General features: G+C 44.8%; 2 protein-coding genes across 2 annotated transcripts; one reads left to right on the top strand and one right to left on the bottom strand.

Moving 5' to 3' along the window:
• Positions 1 to 1,810: 1,810 nt before the first annotated feature.
• On the top strand, positions 1,811 to 2,332 carry PtA15_7A823 (uncharacterized protein; the record flags this gene model as incomplete). The annotated part of the gene is made up of 1 exon (XM_053171469.1): positions 1,811 to 2,332. The coding sequence occupies one exon, from the start codon at positions 1,811 to 1,813 to the stop codon at positions 2,330 to 2,332; it is 522 nt and encodes a 173-aa protein (XP_053022647.1).
• A 4,182-nt stretch (positions 2,333 to 6,514) lies between these two features.
• PtA15_7A822 (uncharacterized protein) lies at positions 6,515 to 7,084 on the bottom strand (the record flags this gene model as incomplete). The annotated part of the gene is made up of 2 exons (XM_053171468.1): positions 6,515 to 6,744; positions 7,057 to 7,084. 2 exons carry the CDS (start codon positions 7,082 to 7,084, stop codon positions 6,515 to 6,517), a joined length of 258 nt encoding a protein of 85 aa, XP_053022646.1.
• Between the last annotated feature and the right edge of the window lie 6,287 nt (positions 7,085 to 13,371).

Here is a 13,371-nt window from a genome sequence, read left to right as displayed (position 1 = left end):
TACATGACTGAAGACTGGAGATCCATCAGGAATTTCAAGATGATGCACTCATAACAAATCAGATGATTGAATTGATCAATCCAATCCTTTTACAAAATGGTCTTCAACACGTGGATATCTCAAATTGACAATTCAAATCATTTGAATAATCAGCAGAGATCAGCCTTTGATCAGATCATCAATGCATGTTATTCAGAACAACCTGCTTGCTTCTTTAATGATGGTCCAGGGGGATCTGGAAAGACCTTCTGATACAACTGCTTACTGGAAAATTTCAGATTAACCCAAATAGTTGCTATCACAGGTGCAGGAAGTGGTGAGCTCTCATTTTCCCAACCATACCATCTTAATTTGTATTCTCTCTGAACCCACAGGAATTGCAGCTATGAAAAAGGAATATGGCAGGACTGTTCAGTTGAATTTTGGAATTCCTCAAAAGCTTCTGCAAAATTCAGTTTATTCAATCACAAAACATTCTCAAAAGGCTGATGTGTTGAGGCAATCAAAGCTTATCATTTGGGATGAAGCCCCAATGACACATAGACATGCCCTTGAATTGGTAAACACTGAGACAGATTACTCCAATACTTGATGGATTCAGATCAACCCTTTGGTGGCAGGGTAATTGTACTTGGAGGTTATTTACATCAGGTTTTACCAGTGGTGCGGAAGGGAACATGTCCCCAGATTTTTGATGCAAACATTGTCAACTCTTACTGCTGGAGATACTTTCAACAAAATATCATCTAACTTCCAGTCAATATGTGTGCATCAGGTGATCCTCAATTTCAGAATTTTCTTTTATCCATTGGAGATGTGAAGGTATCACTCAATAAAACAGCAAAATCAACCCAACTACTTCTATGTCATTCATGGGGGTTCTCAGGAGCAAAATTTGAATCATCTCATAAGACTGAAAGAATATTTATTTAGAACAAATCAACTCTAGAATTCTAGAATCCATTCCATCTCAGGGAAGAGCTTACACAAGCTTTGATTCTGTGCAAGATGATCCCCAAAAACCTATATTTGCAAGAGTATATCAAAGGGTTGAACATCTCAGGGTCCCCACCTCATATTCTTCAACTGAAATGTGGAGTGCCAATAATAATGCTCAGGAACCTTGATTGGACAATGGGACTTTGTAATGGAACCAGGTTAATTGTGGAAAACTTGGGTCCAAATGAGTTTTGTTCACCCAATCCATCGGCTACAAACCGAAGATGTGCGTGCCAACATCCTCGGTTAGAAGCCGTATTCCAGGCGGAGCCAGGTGAGCCCAGCTCAGCTGCCCACAAAAGGCCACTGATTTGAACCCACTGGGGGATGTAGATCATCTATACTGGGCTTTCCAACCTGTCTGAGTGTATTTTTCTGTAAAAAAAGTGGGAAGATTTGGTTGAGTTGAGTGAAATGTCTCAACTCAGCTCCCCCTACATCCGCACTGGCTCAGAGCAGCTCCATAAGGCTCCGCACTGGCTCAGAGCAGCTCCATAAGGCTCCGCACTGGCTCAGAGCAGCTCCATAAGGCTCTGCACTGGCTCAGAGCAGCTCCATACCGCTTGGTACTGGCCTGGAGCATCTCAGGGGGGGGGGGTCTCAAGTGAGCTCAAGGGGCATACCCGACTCCCCTGCACAGTATACATAGCCCTCAATTTCCAGAAAGCTTCAAAGACACCCCAGGAAGCTCCAATCTGCTCCACTCAACCCAATCCAGCTTCAAACTTCTCAACTTGGCTCAGAACGACTCCTGCCTCCAAACGACTCCTGCCGACAAAAACGACTCCTGCAACTTAAGCCACTCCAAAAAATGGCAAACACTTGCTCCTCTAAGAATTCAAAGAGAACCTCAACTCGTTCTCAGGGATCCACTGCTGCAGGCAGTTCTCACCAAAAACGGCTCAGAAAGGAAGGAAAATCTGGTTCTGGCGCACATGGCGGATCGAGGAAACAGGCATCCAGAAAACGTCCAAGAACTTTGACAAATACAGATTCAAGCTCCTCGGACAAAAGCAATGGCTGCTCAAACTCCAACCAACGTGAAGAAGCATCTCCGAATCCCACCAACACTCAAACTGGCCGCGCCAGACAAGAAGATGTCAAAAATGAAGGAGTTGGTTTCAACTTGGAGAACTTTGAATCCCACTTGGACTCCTGGTCATTAAGCGAACTCCGATCTACTTTGCAAAAGAAAAAGTATGGTACCTCAAATCGTCTCCCACCAGATGTTCAAGCCAAATTAGAACTTCTCCAGCAGAACTACATGAAAAGCAAGCTCATGCTGGCCCTTGTCGGAAATGTTGCTGAGAAGACAGTCACCAAGTTCCTGTAAGTTAAACCTTCAAATCAAAATCATTTTCTAAAAACTACAATCTCATTGTATTCCTCCTTGTAGCGGGGAGAACAAGCCACCCCGCAAAAAATGTGGCTGGAACAGATTCGTTGCATTCAGCCTTGAGAGCTTAAAATATAGAGGTAAGCAATCCACAAAGTTGAAAGATCGATTCAAATGTTATAATAATTTTCATCCAAAGTTCCATCCAAGGGTACTTCGGAAGGTTGGGAAGATCAAAATGTCAATATTGGCAAGGCCTGGCAGTTGCTTCCGGATGAAGAGAAAGAGGTCTTCAGTGCGCGAATATTCCAACACTTTTCGGGAATACCATGCAACTTTGAAGAGGAAGATGACAAGGATGATGAAGAGGCAGAAACAAGTCTGTCCCTGGAGGAAATTGAACGATATACCCCTCTGTATAAAAAGCTGGTCAACACCGAAAAAGTCAACATTTTTGCGGCCAAGGGATCCGAATTACAGGGCGAAAGCACCAGCGAGACATACAAAAAAGCTTTAAAAAATATTCTCAAGCTGAATTCGGAGGTTGGCAGTTTTTTTAACAAATTTTCAATGCCTGGTAGCTTATAACTGATCAACAAACCATGAATCAGCTTTACACAGTATCAAATGTATACAATGTAACTTACTACCTCCTTGCTGCAACAAGATCTCCCGGAAAAAATAGCTTTTGTAAGGAGTACTCAAACGATGCTTCATGGCTGAGTATAGCTAAGAAGAAATGGTCATCAAAAGAAACTTTTGAAGCTTACAGTCATGGAAGACAAATACAAGGCAACTTGGAAAATATTGGTGGATCTATCCTGGAGAAGAAAAAGAAGGAATCCGACTTGCTCAAAACAAACCTTTGTCATGCTCTCAATGAACTCTTGGGTAAGTCTCATAAAATTCCGAAATGTAATTGATTGCTTGCTTATTCAATACCTGCAATGAAGCTGCTGCCCGTGGCGATGAAAGTTCGATTTTCCCCAAGACTCCAAATCCAGCCAAAACTCTAGCCAAGACTGATCCGGAGCTAAAGTTAGTCCAGTCGGAGAACTCAAAGCTGAGCAAAGAGTCTTTGATGAAAGGATTTACAAAGGTTCAAGTTCCCGAAAAACGGAAATGGCTAGCTGACATTAAAAATGGCAACTTCAGAATTGAAAAAGTTCCAGAAGTGTAGATAGATATCTGTTTCAAACCTCAAACTTTTGAAGACATCATTATTACTCAGGATGAATGTTTGCAACATCCAACACTTTTTATTATTTCTGCGATAGCTTCTATCTTTGATTAGTTTTATCACCAAATATAGCACAGATGATATTATATGCTGCAATTTGATTTTACGGAATATTTTTATCCAGAGATTATTGCAGACCACAATCAATCAAAGAATTTACTTTACCAATTGAGGCAGGATTACTCAAATTCCTTGATTTGTTTGAAACCGATAAAAAAAATTATGATTTAATTTGAAAAAATGTAAGATCAAACAGGCTCAATAAATCGGGAGGGTTTCAATTTGACTAAAAATATAGCGAGGTTTTGTTAAAAGAGTGGGGATCATCATTATTCAGCCACATGCTTTTTTTTACCCTTGAGCCTTTCCTTGGCCTTTAATTCCCGATTGTACTGTTCAAAATAGTGCTGGACAGCATCGAATTTGTATTCTGGATAAATTGGTAGCCAATATGTTGAGTCGCTGTATGTCTATGCAAAATTCAAATTCAACATTTATTTGATAAAATGGGTCCAACTGAGCAGATAAACTTACTTCGTTTTTCTTTTGGAAGTGGGCAGAATGCCTTGCAACTGCGGTGAAAGAGCTCTTGCGGCTCCACATTGCCAGAGAGAATCAATACGGAGAGTCAGGCAATCCCTCTTCGAAGTAATACTTTGCCACGCCATGGTAGAGAATTTGGAACGGCCCATGAACTGAGTATCCATGCAGACCAGTAAAAGCTACCCCTAACAATGGAAAAACAAATTCTCCTCCATGATGATTCCCAAAGAAATAAACTGAATCAAATAGGAGAGTGTTCTTTTTGTCACGATGGGTATGGATCTGTGTATTGACACTGACGGTTTGGGCTGTAGCTCCAAAAGAAGTTGAAATCAGATAAAATTGGAATGATATCACTGAAATTCACTCACATGCAATGATATCATTTTTCTCAACCTTCAGACTCTCTTGAACCAAATTGGTACCGTATTTTTAATGTATGCCACAGCTTTTGTAGCTACCTCAACAGTTTTGGGGAGGAATGCATTATTGATAGCAAGAGTCAGCTTTGAATAAAAAGTAATTTCGTTCCTTAATTTAGCTATGGCCTGATTATCCGCAGTATTACTGAATTCTCGTAGTGGATTGGGTAGTGTGGGAATTATTGATTCATTCTTCCATTCCTTGCCGTGTCCCTGCAGTTGTTCGGTTTTGATGGAGTTGGCATCGCAGGCAATCTTCTTGTCAAGCACTGCAGCCGATTTTTTCTACAAGTAAAAAGATATTCAGAAAAAGCATTTTTGGATGGTAAAAACACACTGACACCACCTAATCCAAAGCCATAGGCTTGATAAGAAACGCTAGCATCAAGACTGTTCTGAGGAGATCAAATTTCACCTTTAGTCTTGACAGTGAGTGGAAACGGAGATTGCGGTGGGCCAGGTGGAGGTTCTGTAAGATATAAAGGCGGTTGTTGATCAAGATTTAACTTGCACACTGGAGTTTCAACCATTTCGGTTAGACAGGACAACGCTGGAATCTGAAACATCTCTACCATCAGCAAATGCTTCATTTGATCAGTAAAGCCCATGTACAAACACAAAGATACTTACATCGTGGGCAATATGTTTAGAATCTTTGGCTGGGCCTGGGTAAGGAGGGAGGCCAACCCCCACACATATTCCATTCTTGTCAATCAACACTATCATTTTTCCTGAAGCTTTGATGACCTGAAACTCCTTCTCCAAAGCAATGGAATACCTCAAAACTTCACTAATTGTGGGGTATCGGAGGCAGAACGGCTTTGGGAAATCAGATTGGAGAGATACTCCCTGGTCATAGCGATGTATGGTTTCATTTACGACAAAGGCGGCGTCCAGGAGTTGATTTTGTCGAGTCACTTCTGGAGTACTACTTTCTGCAAATGTCTCAATTAACATAGCAACTAGATCGCGGATATGCAACTTCCGATCCATTTCCTGCATAATGAAAACAGCCAAAAGATCAAAGTCGACAACCGTCCTGTGAGCATTGCGATGCAAAACCATGAGCCACTTGTTTGTCATTCGCATGACCGCATCAACGTCTTGATCGCGATATTCAATGCCGCGCATCATGGAAATACCTGAAGCAAAGATCGCGCGGGATGATGAATTTGGTCAGTTGGCCATATCACGAAATTGCATGGTAGGGATGAATCACAGTTTGGCTGTACACCAAAAAAGCAATTCACCCCACAATTAGATCCAGATTGGACTTTACACCTCAATCCACATCTAACAGCACCATAGAAGTATTCACAGCCGTTGGATGGCCAGTAGCAGAGAGGCAGAAATATGAGAGATTCACCTTGGAAAGCGCTGAAAAGTCAAAATCCAATGATGCCGCCTAGCTTGATCGGTTGGGTTTTTCTAAAGCTTTGGGAAGGTGGTTTCAATAATAAACAAATGACTTAGGCTAGGACAGAATGTTATTCTTTGACTCACAAGATTCAGGTTAAAGATGAGAGAGTGATCTTGTTTGTTTTGGGCCAAGACCAGATGTTGATGGTTTAAAGAAGCTATCGATCAGAATATTGGTAAACCCACAACATTGATTGAACTATATCAACAAGAAGAATCAGCGATACCTTCAACAGGGAGTCGTCTGAACGCGGAAGAGAAAGTAAAGCAATCTCAGATTCCAAAGCCGATTTAAAAGTAGGTTATTGCAAATAATCTGCCATACCTTTAACAGGGAGTCTTCTGAACGCGGAAGGGCAAATAAGGCAACCTCAGATTCCAAAAGCCGATTCAAAAGTAGGCCGATTGATTGAGGATAGGCTGGAACAAGTGACTAAGAGGTTGACCAATTGAGGAGCAGGCGGCCAATTGATAAGCGGGTGGAGCGATCAACAAGGGGGCAGACCGGTCAACAAGGATCCAGGAGGCGGACCGATCGAAAAGGAAGCGGACCGATCAACAAGGAGGCGGACCGATTGACGGGGGGAAGGGGCCGTTTGGCGAGCGGGCGGACCAACTATAAGGGGGCCGGCCGAATGACAGCGGGGCGAGAAGATTGACTAGGCTGCGGACGATCAAAGAGGGGGCGCACCGATTGGCCGTTTGACGAATGAGCCGGCAGCTGGAAGAGGGCCGGGCCAAATGGGTGGAGTGGCGACCTAGGGGGGCATGGGGTTGTGCGCGACCTAGCCGGGGAGACGAAGTTTGAAAAACGGGACCCACCGCGCTACATGCGCGGCCGGCTGCGACTTCTGGGCTCCAAGCGCCAGCCTAGCCAAAAACACAGTATTCAAAAATGCCTGGGCGCGCACTGGGCACCAAGCTTTTGGCTGCTTGGACTGCAGATAAACATCAAAATATCATGATTTCTAATGTTGCTGTTGGTAATGTATTAATCCTTTCTGAGGGGTTTTTGAGCTGCTTGCTCATTGGATACTGGATTTGATGCTTGAACTGTCTCTTGTAAAGCTGCAATGAAACAGTATCAGTGCAGTTACCCAGTTGAGAGACCCCTTCCATTTCCATGTTAGAAAATGGGTTGTAGTTTAATATAAAGACCTGTTTCCCCTAGACAATCTCTTTTGAAAGAAAAAGCTTACTGAACTCCGAAAACAAGAAAACGCTCTGGGCTTAAATTTATCTCCTGATTACAACTATCCACTTGAATTCTCAGAAAAACCACTCAAACACGTCCCGGAACCGGCAATGGAAATCACACATCCTGTGACAGATATGGTGGAACCAATAACAGATGTTACGAAACCTACGTCAGAACTTACAGAAACAGAAACACAGACTTACTCTCAGGAATCAGTTTTTGAAACAACAGCTTCAACAATCCGGCTACCAGATATGGCAACGAACCAGAAACCATCAACAGCATACTTCATGGATACCGTTATGGAGCCTAAACACACTGTCATTGAGATACTAGAATTTGACTCCAACGGTGTGAATACGGCTATCAGCGTAAATCAGGAAGAAATCTCAGATCAATCTGTTCAGAAAATCGAAACCTTGGATCATCAGCCACATCAACTCAACAACAACTATAAGTCAAATATTGAAGATTCCCATCTTACAGAAACAACTCAGCAAGATCCACAATTTCCTTGCTCCCCTGAAATCAGTTGGATTGAACATATTCACAAAATTCAAAGCAAGATCTTCAACAAGCACCTTTTCAAACCTCACTTGGATCAACATGAAGAATTCTTTAACAAACCTTTACCTCAAGAGCCAGGGACCACCGGTGCAGACACTGAAGAAAAGGAAAACAACCCCATCAGTCTATTAAATATCAATAATCCAGATTTCAATCCAGCAAGAGCACATACTTCAATCAATCCAATTCCAATTCCAATGCCTGCTGAAGATGTATTCAAGACTCCGCCGGCCCCAGTTCCTCCGGATATCACCTCAAAACCAACTTTTTCAAGGAATAAATTAAAACCAAAACAAGAATTGGACAGATCCATTAACAACCTATCTCAACCCAAATCACAAAACAAAGAATTTCTTCTCTTATTTTACCTACTCAAGAAACTCATCTTTCAACCAACTCTCAAGATTCCGCCGGACCGCTTTGGACAACTCCAGGAAGCATTCAACTGCCCAAGGCTCCTTGTTGGAATTGGTTAAACAATTATCATTTTTTTCTTTTTCTTTTCTAAATCATAAAAACACGATATCAGCTCTAAATTTCTCAAAATATCAGGGCTTAAATCTTTCAAGTTGGGGGAGGAGCCCACATTCTTTCACGACTTACTCTTTCATTACCGTCCTCCCTCCATCACTATCAAAAATCTTACTTACCCCCCACTCAAAATCTCTTCAATGAATCTATAAAAAATAACCCATCAAACAAAATCTACCTGCTAGATCAATTCACTCACAATTCCAACTCAAATTCACTCCTTCAGAACTCACACTCTTTTTTACTCCCTTTTTTTCTTGACTTTATACTCTAAACTCACTTTCTTCAAGGTTGAGGACAACCTGCTAAGTTGGGGGAGGGGCTTTCAATTGGGTCTTGGATTCCAATTTTTTTGATTTTTTTTTAGAACAAAGGCTCTTTACAACAGCTAGACCTGGATTATCACTACATCTCAATCACTTTCAGAAATTTCTTACACCCAAACGACAGTGTTGGACTCCTCGACCAACACCCAGCTTACCACCAACAACATAAGCAATTGAACTCGAACGGGGCCAAATATCCGAAGCTTGGTGCGGACACGACGTGCACAACAGCCTCTCAAATCTGCGGATTGTTCAAAGGAGTCGAGCCGGGCTTGAGCTCAACAGACACACGATGGGGTTATGCGCTGGCGCGATATAGACTGGGCGGCAGCGGCTGGTAATGGAATACAAAAACTATAGACATGATAGGAGGTAATAAATTTAGAAAGCTACCAGTCAGGCTGCAAAGTTAGAAGAAAGGGTGAGGAGGAAGAAAATGGACTGGAAAGGAAGATCTTTATACCTTTCCAGTACCTCAGGGTACCACTTACTTAGACCCCAAACGCAAAACCAAGGCTCCTATTCACCCTGACAGCTAGGCCGACGGCCAACGACATCATACGACGACCGAATTCAGATCGGGCCGAAATGAACAACATGCAGGACAATCGCACAACTCGCCAGCTCGTATCATGGCGTCGACGGCGTCGAATTCTGACAGCTTCAACTATGTACTCAACGGTGTTGTGTAACTTGTCTTTCAATCAGCGTTGACAAACGGAATGAGGGCGAAGTCGTGGACCTCAGCCAATTGCTTCCCACTATACAAACAAGCACTGGCCCACACGGGCTACTCACTGGAACAAAACGGACCCCAAACGCGAACCAGCAACCAGCTCGACAGGAGGAGATGGTGGTGTTGGTGGCGTGAAGGCCTGCAGATCGAGGATTCGATTCGGATTCAAGTCGGTCGAGGGTCGAGGTCGGCGAAGTCGAGAAGGTGGTGGAAGTCTGACTTATACCCATACCCCCTTGATATACATACCCGGCTGGAACTCAGACGGCGGGCGGGCGCGATCAGCAAGCATCCGTGCTCAGGGCCCGCTCACTCAAATACCGGGACCGGTCCAACGGGCCCCCAATCAACACTCAATAACTGAACCTCGCGGCTCCAGGCGCGCGCACCTACCAAGAGCAGCGCTGGCGCGACTGCGGCAGCAACTGAAGCAACTCGACGTCAACTACTGTGGTAGGGCGCGGCTGCGCAGCTGCGGACTGCGCGCAGCACTTCGACCCCCCAATACCTCAAAAATTTTCCTTCAAGAAAAGTCAGAAAAACGACAAAAATCAATTTTTCTGGCCAAAACTCACCCGCTCAGCCTCTCAGTCACTGCACCCAGGAGACGTCCAACGGCCAATTTCCCAAGGATTCATCATGTCACTCAGTAAAAATTAAAGCCTCAAAATTCCACAAGTCAAGATACGGCACTTTTCCGGTGGAATTGTCTGGGGACAGACAATAAGTTGGGGGAGGATGTGGTAGACGGAAAAGTGAAAAATCAAAAGTTTTTTTCTCATACATATATTTACTCACCCTAGCCCTCAAGATACCACCAAATAGACCTCATAAATGGATTCTACGGCCAATTTTACCCCTAGTCACCACTGGAAGCGTCACTGGAACCCCGCAGGATTGGAAGTTACACCCTCTTGGACCCTCATGGACACGGCCAGCCTCAGTCATTAACCTGTCACACCCCTCAAGTCACCTTTCCCAGGTATACGCATACTCAGCCCCAGCCAAACACATACTCTTTTCTATCCCTCTTATCTCCACTGCATATGCAGGGGACCAACCCCATTTCTTCTGTATTTGACATGTCCCCGCTTCATTTATGCACCCCTTGCAGCTGCATGCAGTCTTCTGACCCCATTTATGCACTCCTTGCATTAGTCTGACACCACTCATGCACCCCTTGCATGAAGTACCTCTGTATTTGACATTTCCCCGCTTTGTTTATGCAGTCCTTGCATCAGTATGACATCATCTTTCATTTCTCACCCCACTTTCTGCCTGTATTTAATATCTTCTGACACCACTTGTATGCAGCCCACCAGCTAAAATCCCTCATCCAGGGTCCCCCTTGTAGCTAAAATCCCTCACATTTGTCTATATAAGGAGCTCTCTCCCCCAGTTGTTTTTCCCTCAGCTCAGTATTCCCCAGTTATTTACATACCAACCCTTCACACTTACCATCACCTTCACACATCACTACAACCCTTATATTTGCAAATAACTACTGAACTCACTCTCAAATCTCACATACCTGTCATTGAACAACTTCATCTGGAACTAGACCAGACCTATCACTTGATTAAAACTTGCCAAGCTTAGCTTGGTGGGTCTTGTTATCTGATAGTATAGAAGGGCAGAGTTTTGCACCTCCATCATCCCCTTCTCCATTCAGCAAAAGGGTTTCACAACCACTTTTGAGTCTTACATCGTCAAGAAATTCCTCACATTCTGTAACCCAACAGGTGAAGCGTTCTCAACTCTCCTGATCTCAGACTTGTCCTTGGAACGGTTCTGCGTCTGGGAGGGGAGGAACCGGTTCATGCACAATACGGGAAAGATCACTTTGACGTCTTTGAGGAAGTGCCTCAGCAGTCTCAGAGCGTGGCACCAACTTCACTCCTGTGTCTTACCGGTGGGGAATAAGATGTGAATCAACATGTTGCTCAAGGCCTCCTCTAGGTCAGACACGGTTACGCCAGGACTACCAGCTAAATCTCTGGTGATGCTCTGGCATCTGATCCCAGTGTTAAATATGAGACTTGGCGGCACGGACGCGGAGCGGGAAATTGCCGATTTGGGCATTGTGGCGTTTTGGGGCCTTGCGCGTGGAAATTTTGGAGCAACTGAAAGTTTTTTCCTTATCTTAATAACTTGTATTTACATTTATTATTAAGATAAGAGAAATATTTATGTTTGAGAGATTTACCTGACAGCAGCACGAGTGGGTGCTTTGCTTTAGGGTTGATTATTCTGGTTTGCTTAGTCTGAGTTTGGGATGGGTTATGAGATGAGTCGGGAGCGGGTCTATAAGATGTGCCTTTGTTAGATACTCGTCTCACTCTCTGTTTCTGGTCTAGGTGTGATTTCTGAGCTTATCAACGCAGGAGCCAGTTAACAGAGTAATCTGGTCTTATCCTGTCTGTACGGGTGTGCGGTTTCTTGGTCTGCTTGGCGAACATGGTTCAGGTCAAGTCAGCTGTCTGTTTTCTATCCTTTCCTGGGTCTCAGGGAGTGGACTACTCACCGGTTACGGTGCTGACCGTGATCCTATCGGGTAAAGCGGCTGGGGTCTGATTGTCTATCCGGTGTGCAAAGGATCTACAAGAATGAAGTAGGTCAGCTTGGCCAATCTCTAACTCTATCTCTCCTCGAGCACGTACTTGGAGGCTAAGCTTATTCTCCCTTCCCCCGGTGTGGTTGCCGCTGCGCTTTCCGTATCTGCAAGTGAGCAAGCGGAGCTTGTCAGCCTGAGATTGGGTTAGGTCTGGGTCTGGACTGCTCGAGGGGTCTTACCTCTTTGCGCAGCTGGGTCTGGGGCTTTAGTTAACCGCGCGAGCTTCCGTTGCGGTTGCTGCGGGTAGTCTGGGCTTAACCGCGCTAGCTTCCCTGGCGGGAGCTGCGGGTGGTCTGGTCTGGTATTCCTACAGCGCGTTTGGCGGAGCTGACATATGACAGTGAGGACGGCCCGCTCCCCTACGCTCATTCTCTCCTGACTACGGACGTCTCTTTCGCGACGGATCCGGCGTTGGGGAAGGTGGCCACTTTAACACTCCAAGGGGCGAAGACAGCATTGTCAGGCCGTCCGCAGCTGCTCGTCCTTAACAAACAGAACAACGCCCTTTGCCCCGTCGCGGCCATATCTCGCCGCCTGCAGGAGACGGGCAGTTTACAAACTTCTCTGTTTGGGTACACCGACGCGGGTAAACGGAAACACTTGACGCGCCGCGCGGTGCTTCACAAGCTGAAGAGCATATTTGTTGGGGACAATTTTCGCGGGATTTCTGGCCATAGTTTCAGGGTTGGAGGCACATCTTTTCGACATGCGCTAGGTATGAACAAGGAAGATGTTTGCCGTCTATGCAGATGGGTCTCCACTTGTTACAAGTTGTACATTCAGACTTACTCAGCCTCAGACCTGGAAAGGACAAAACTTTTGTTGTTGTTGTTAGGGAAGGATCATAGACGTTAGAGCAACCGCATCGGTCGCGGTTTTAGCTTGGATTAGCGTAACTAATCCGACCCCTCAACTGCATCGGGTCAGATTAGTCTTGGAGTAACTACTCCCGGGAGTAGGAAAAGGAGTAGCGAGATGTAAATTTGCTCCCTGCTAATCCTGGGAGTAGAGCCACCCACAAACACTCGGCACAACCCTGGAGTAAGTCATCCTACACCACACACCTCGTCACCTCCGACATGCCACCTCGAAAATCACGTCACACTACACACCTCACTACACAACACAAACACACACCTCACTTCACTTCACAACACAACACAAAACCACACCACACCACACCACACCACACCACACCACACCACACCACACCACACCACACCACACCACACCACACCACACCACACCACACCACACCACACCACACCACACCACACCACACCACACCACACCACACAACACAACACAACACAACACAACACAACACAACACAACACAACACAACACAACACAACACAACACAACACAACACAACACAACACAACACAACACAACACAACACAACACAACACAACACAACACAACACAACACAACACAAC

The sequence above is a fragment of the Puccinia triticina genome, chromosome 7A (genome assembly GCF_026914185.1).
Source record: "Puccinia triticina chromosome 7A, complete sequence".
NCBI classification, from domain to species: Eukaryota; Fungi; Basidiomycota; class Pucciniomycetes; order Pucciniales; family Pucciniaceae; genus Puccinia; species Puccinia triticina.
Note: the sequence above shows the minus strand (reverse complement) of the source record. Positions and strands in the feature narration are given on the sequence as shown.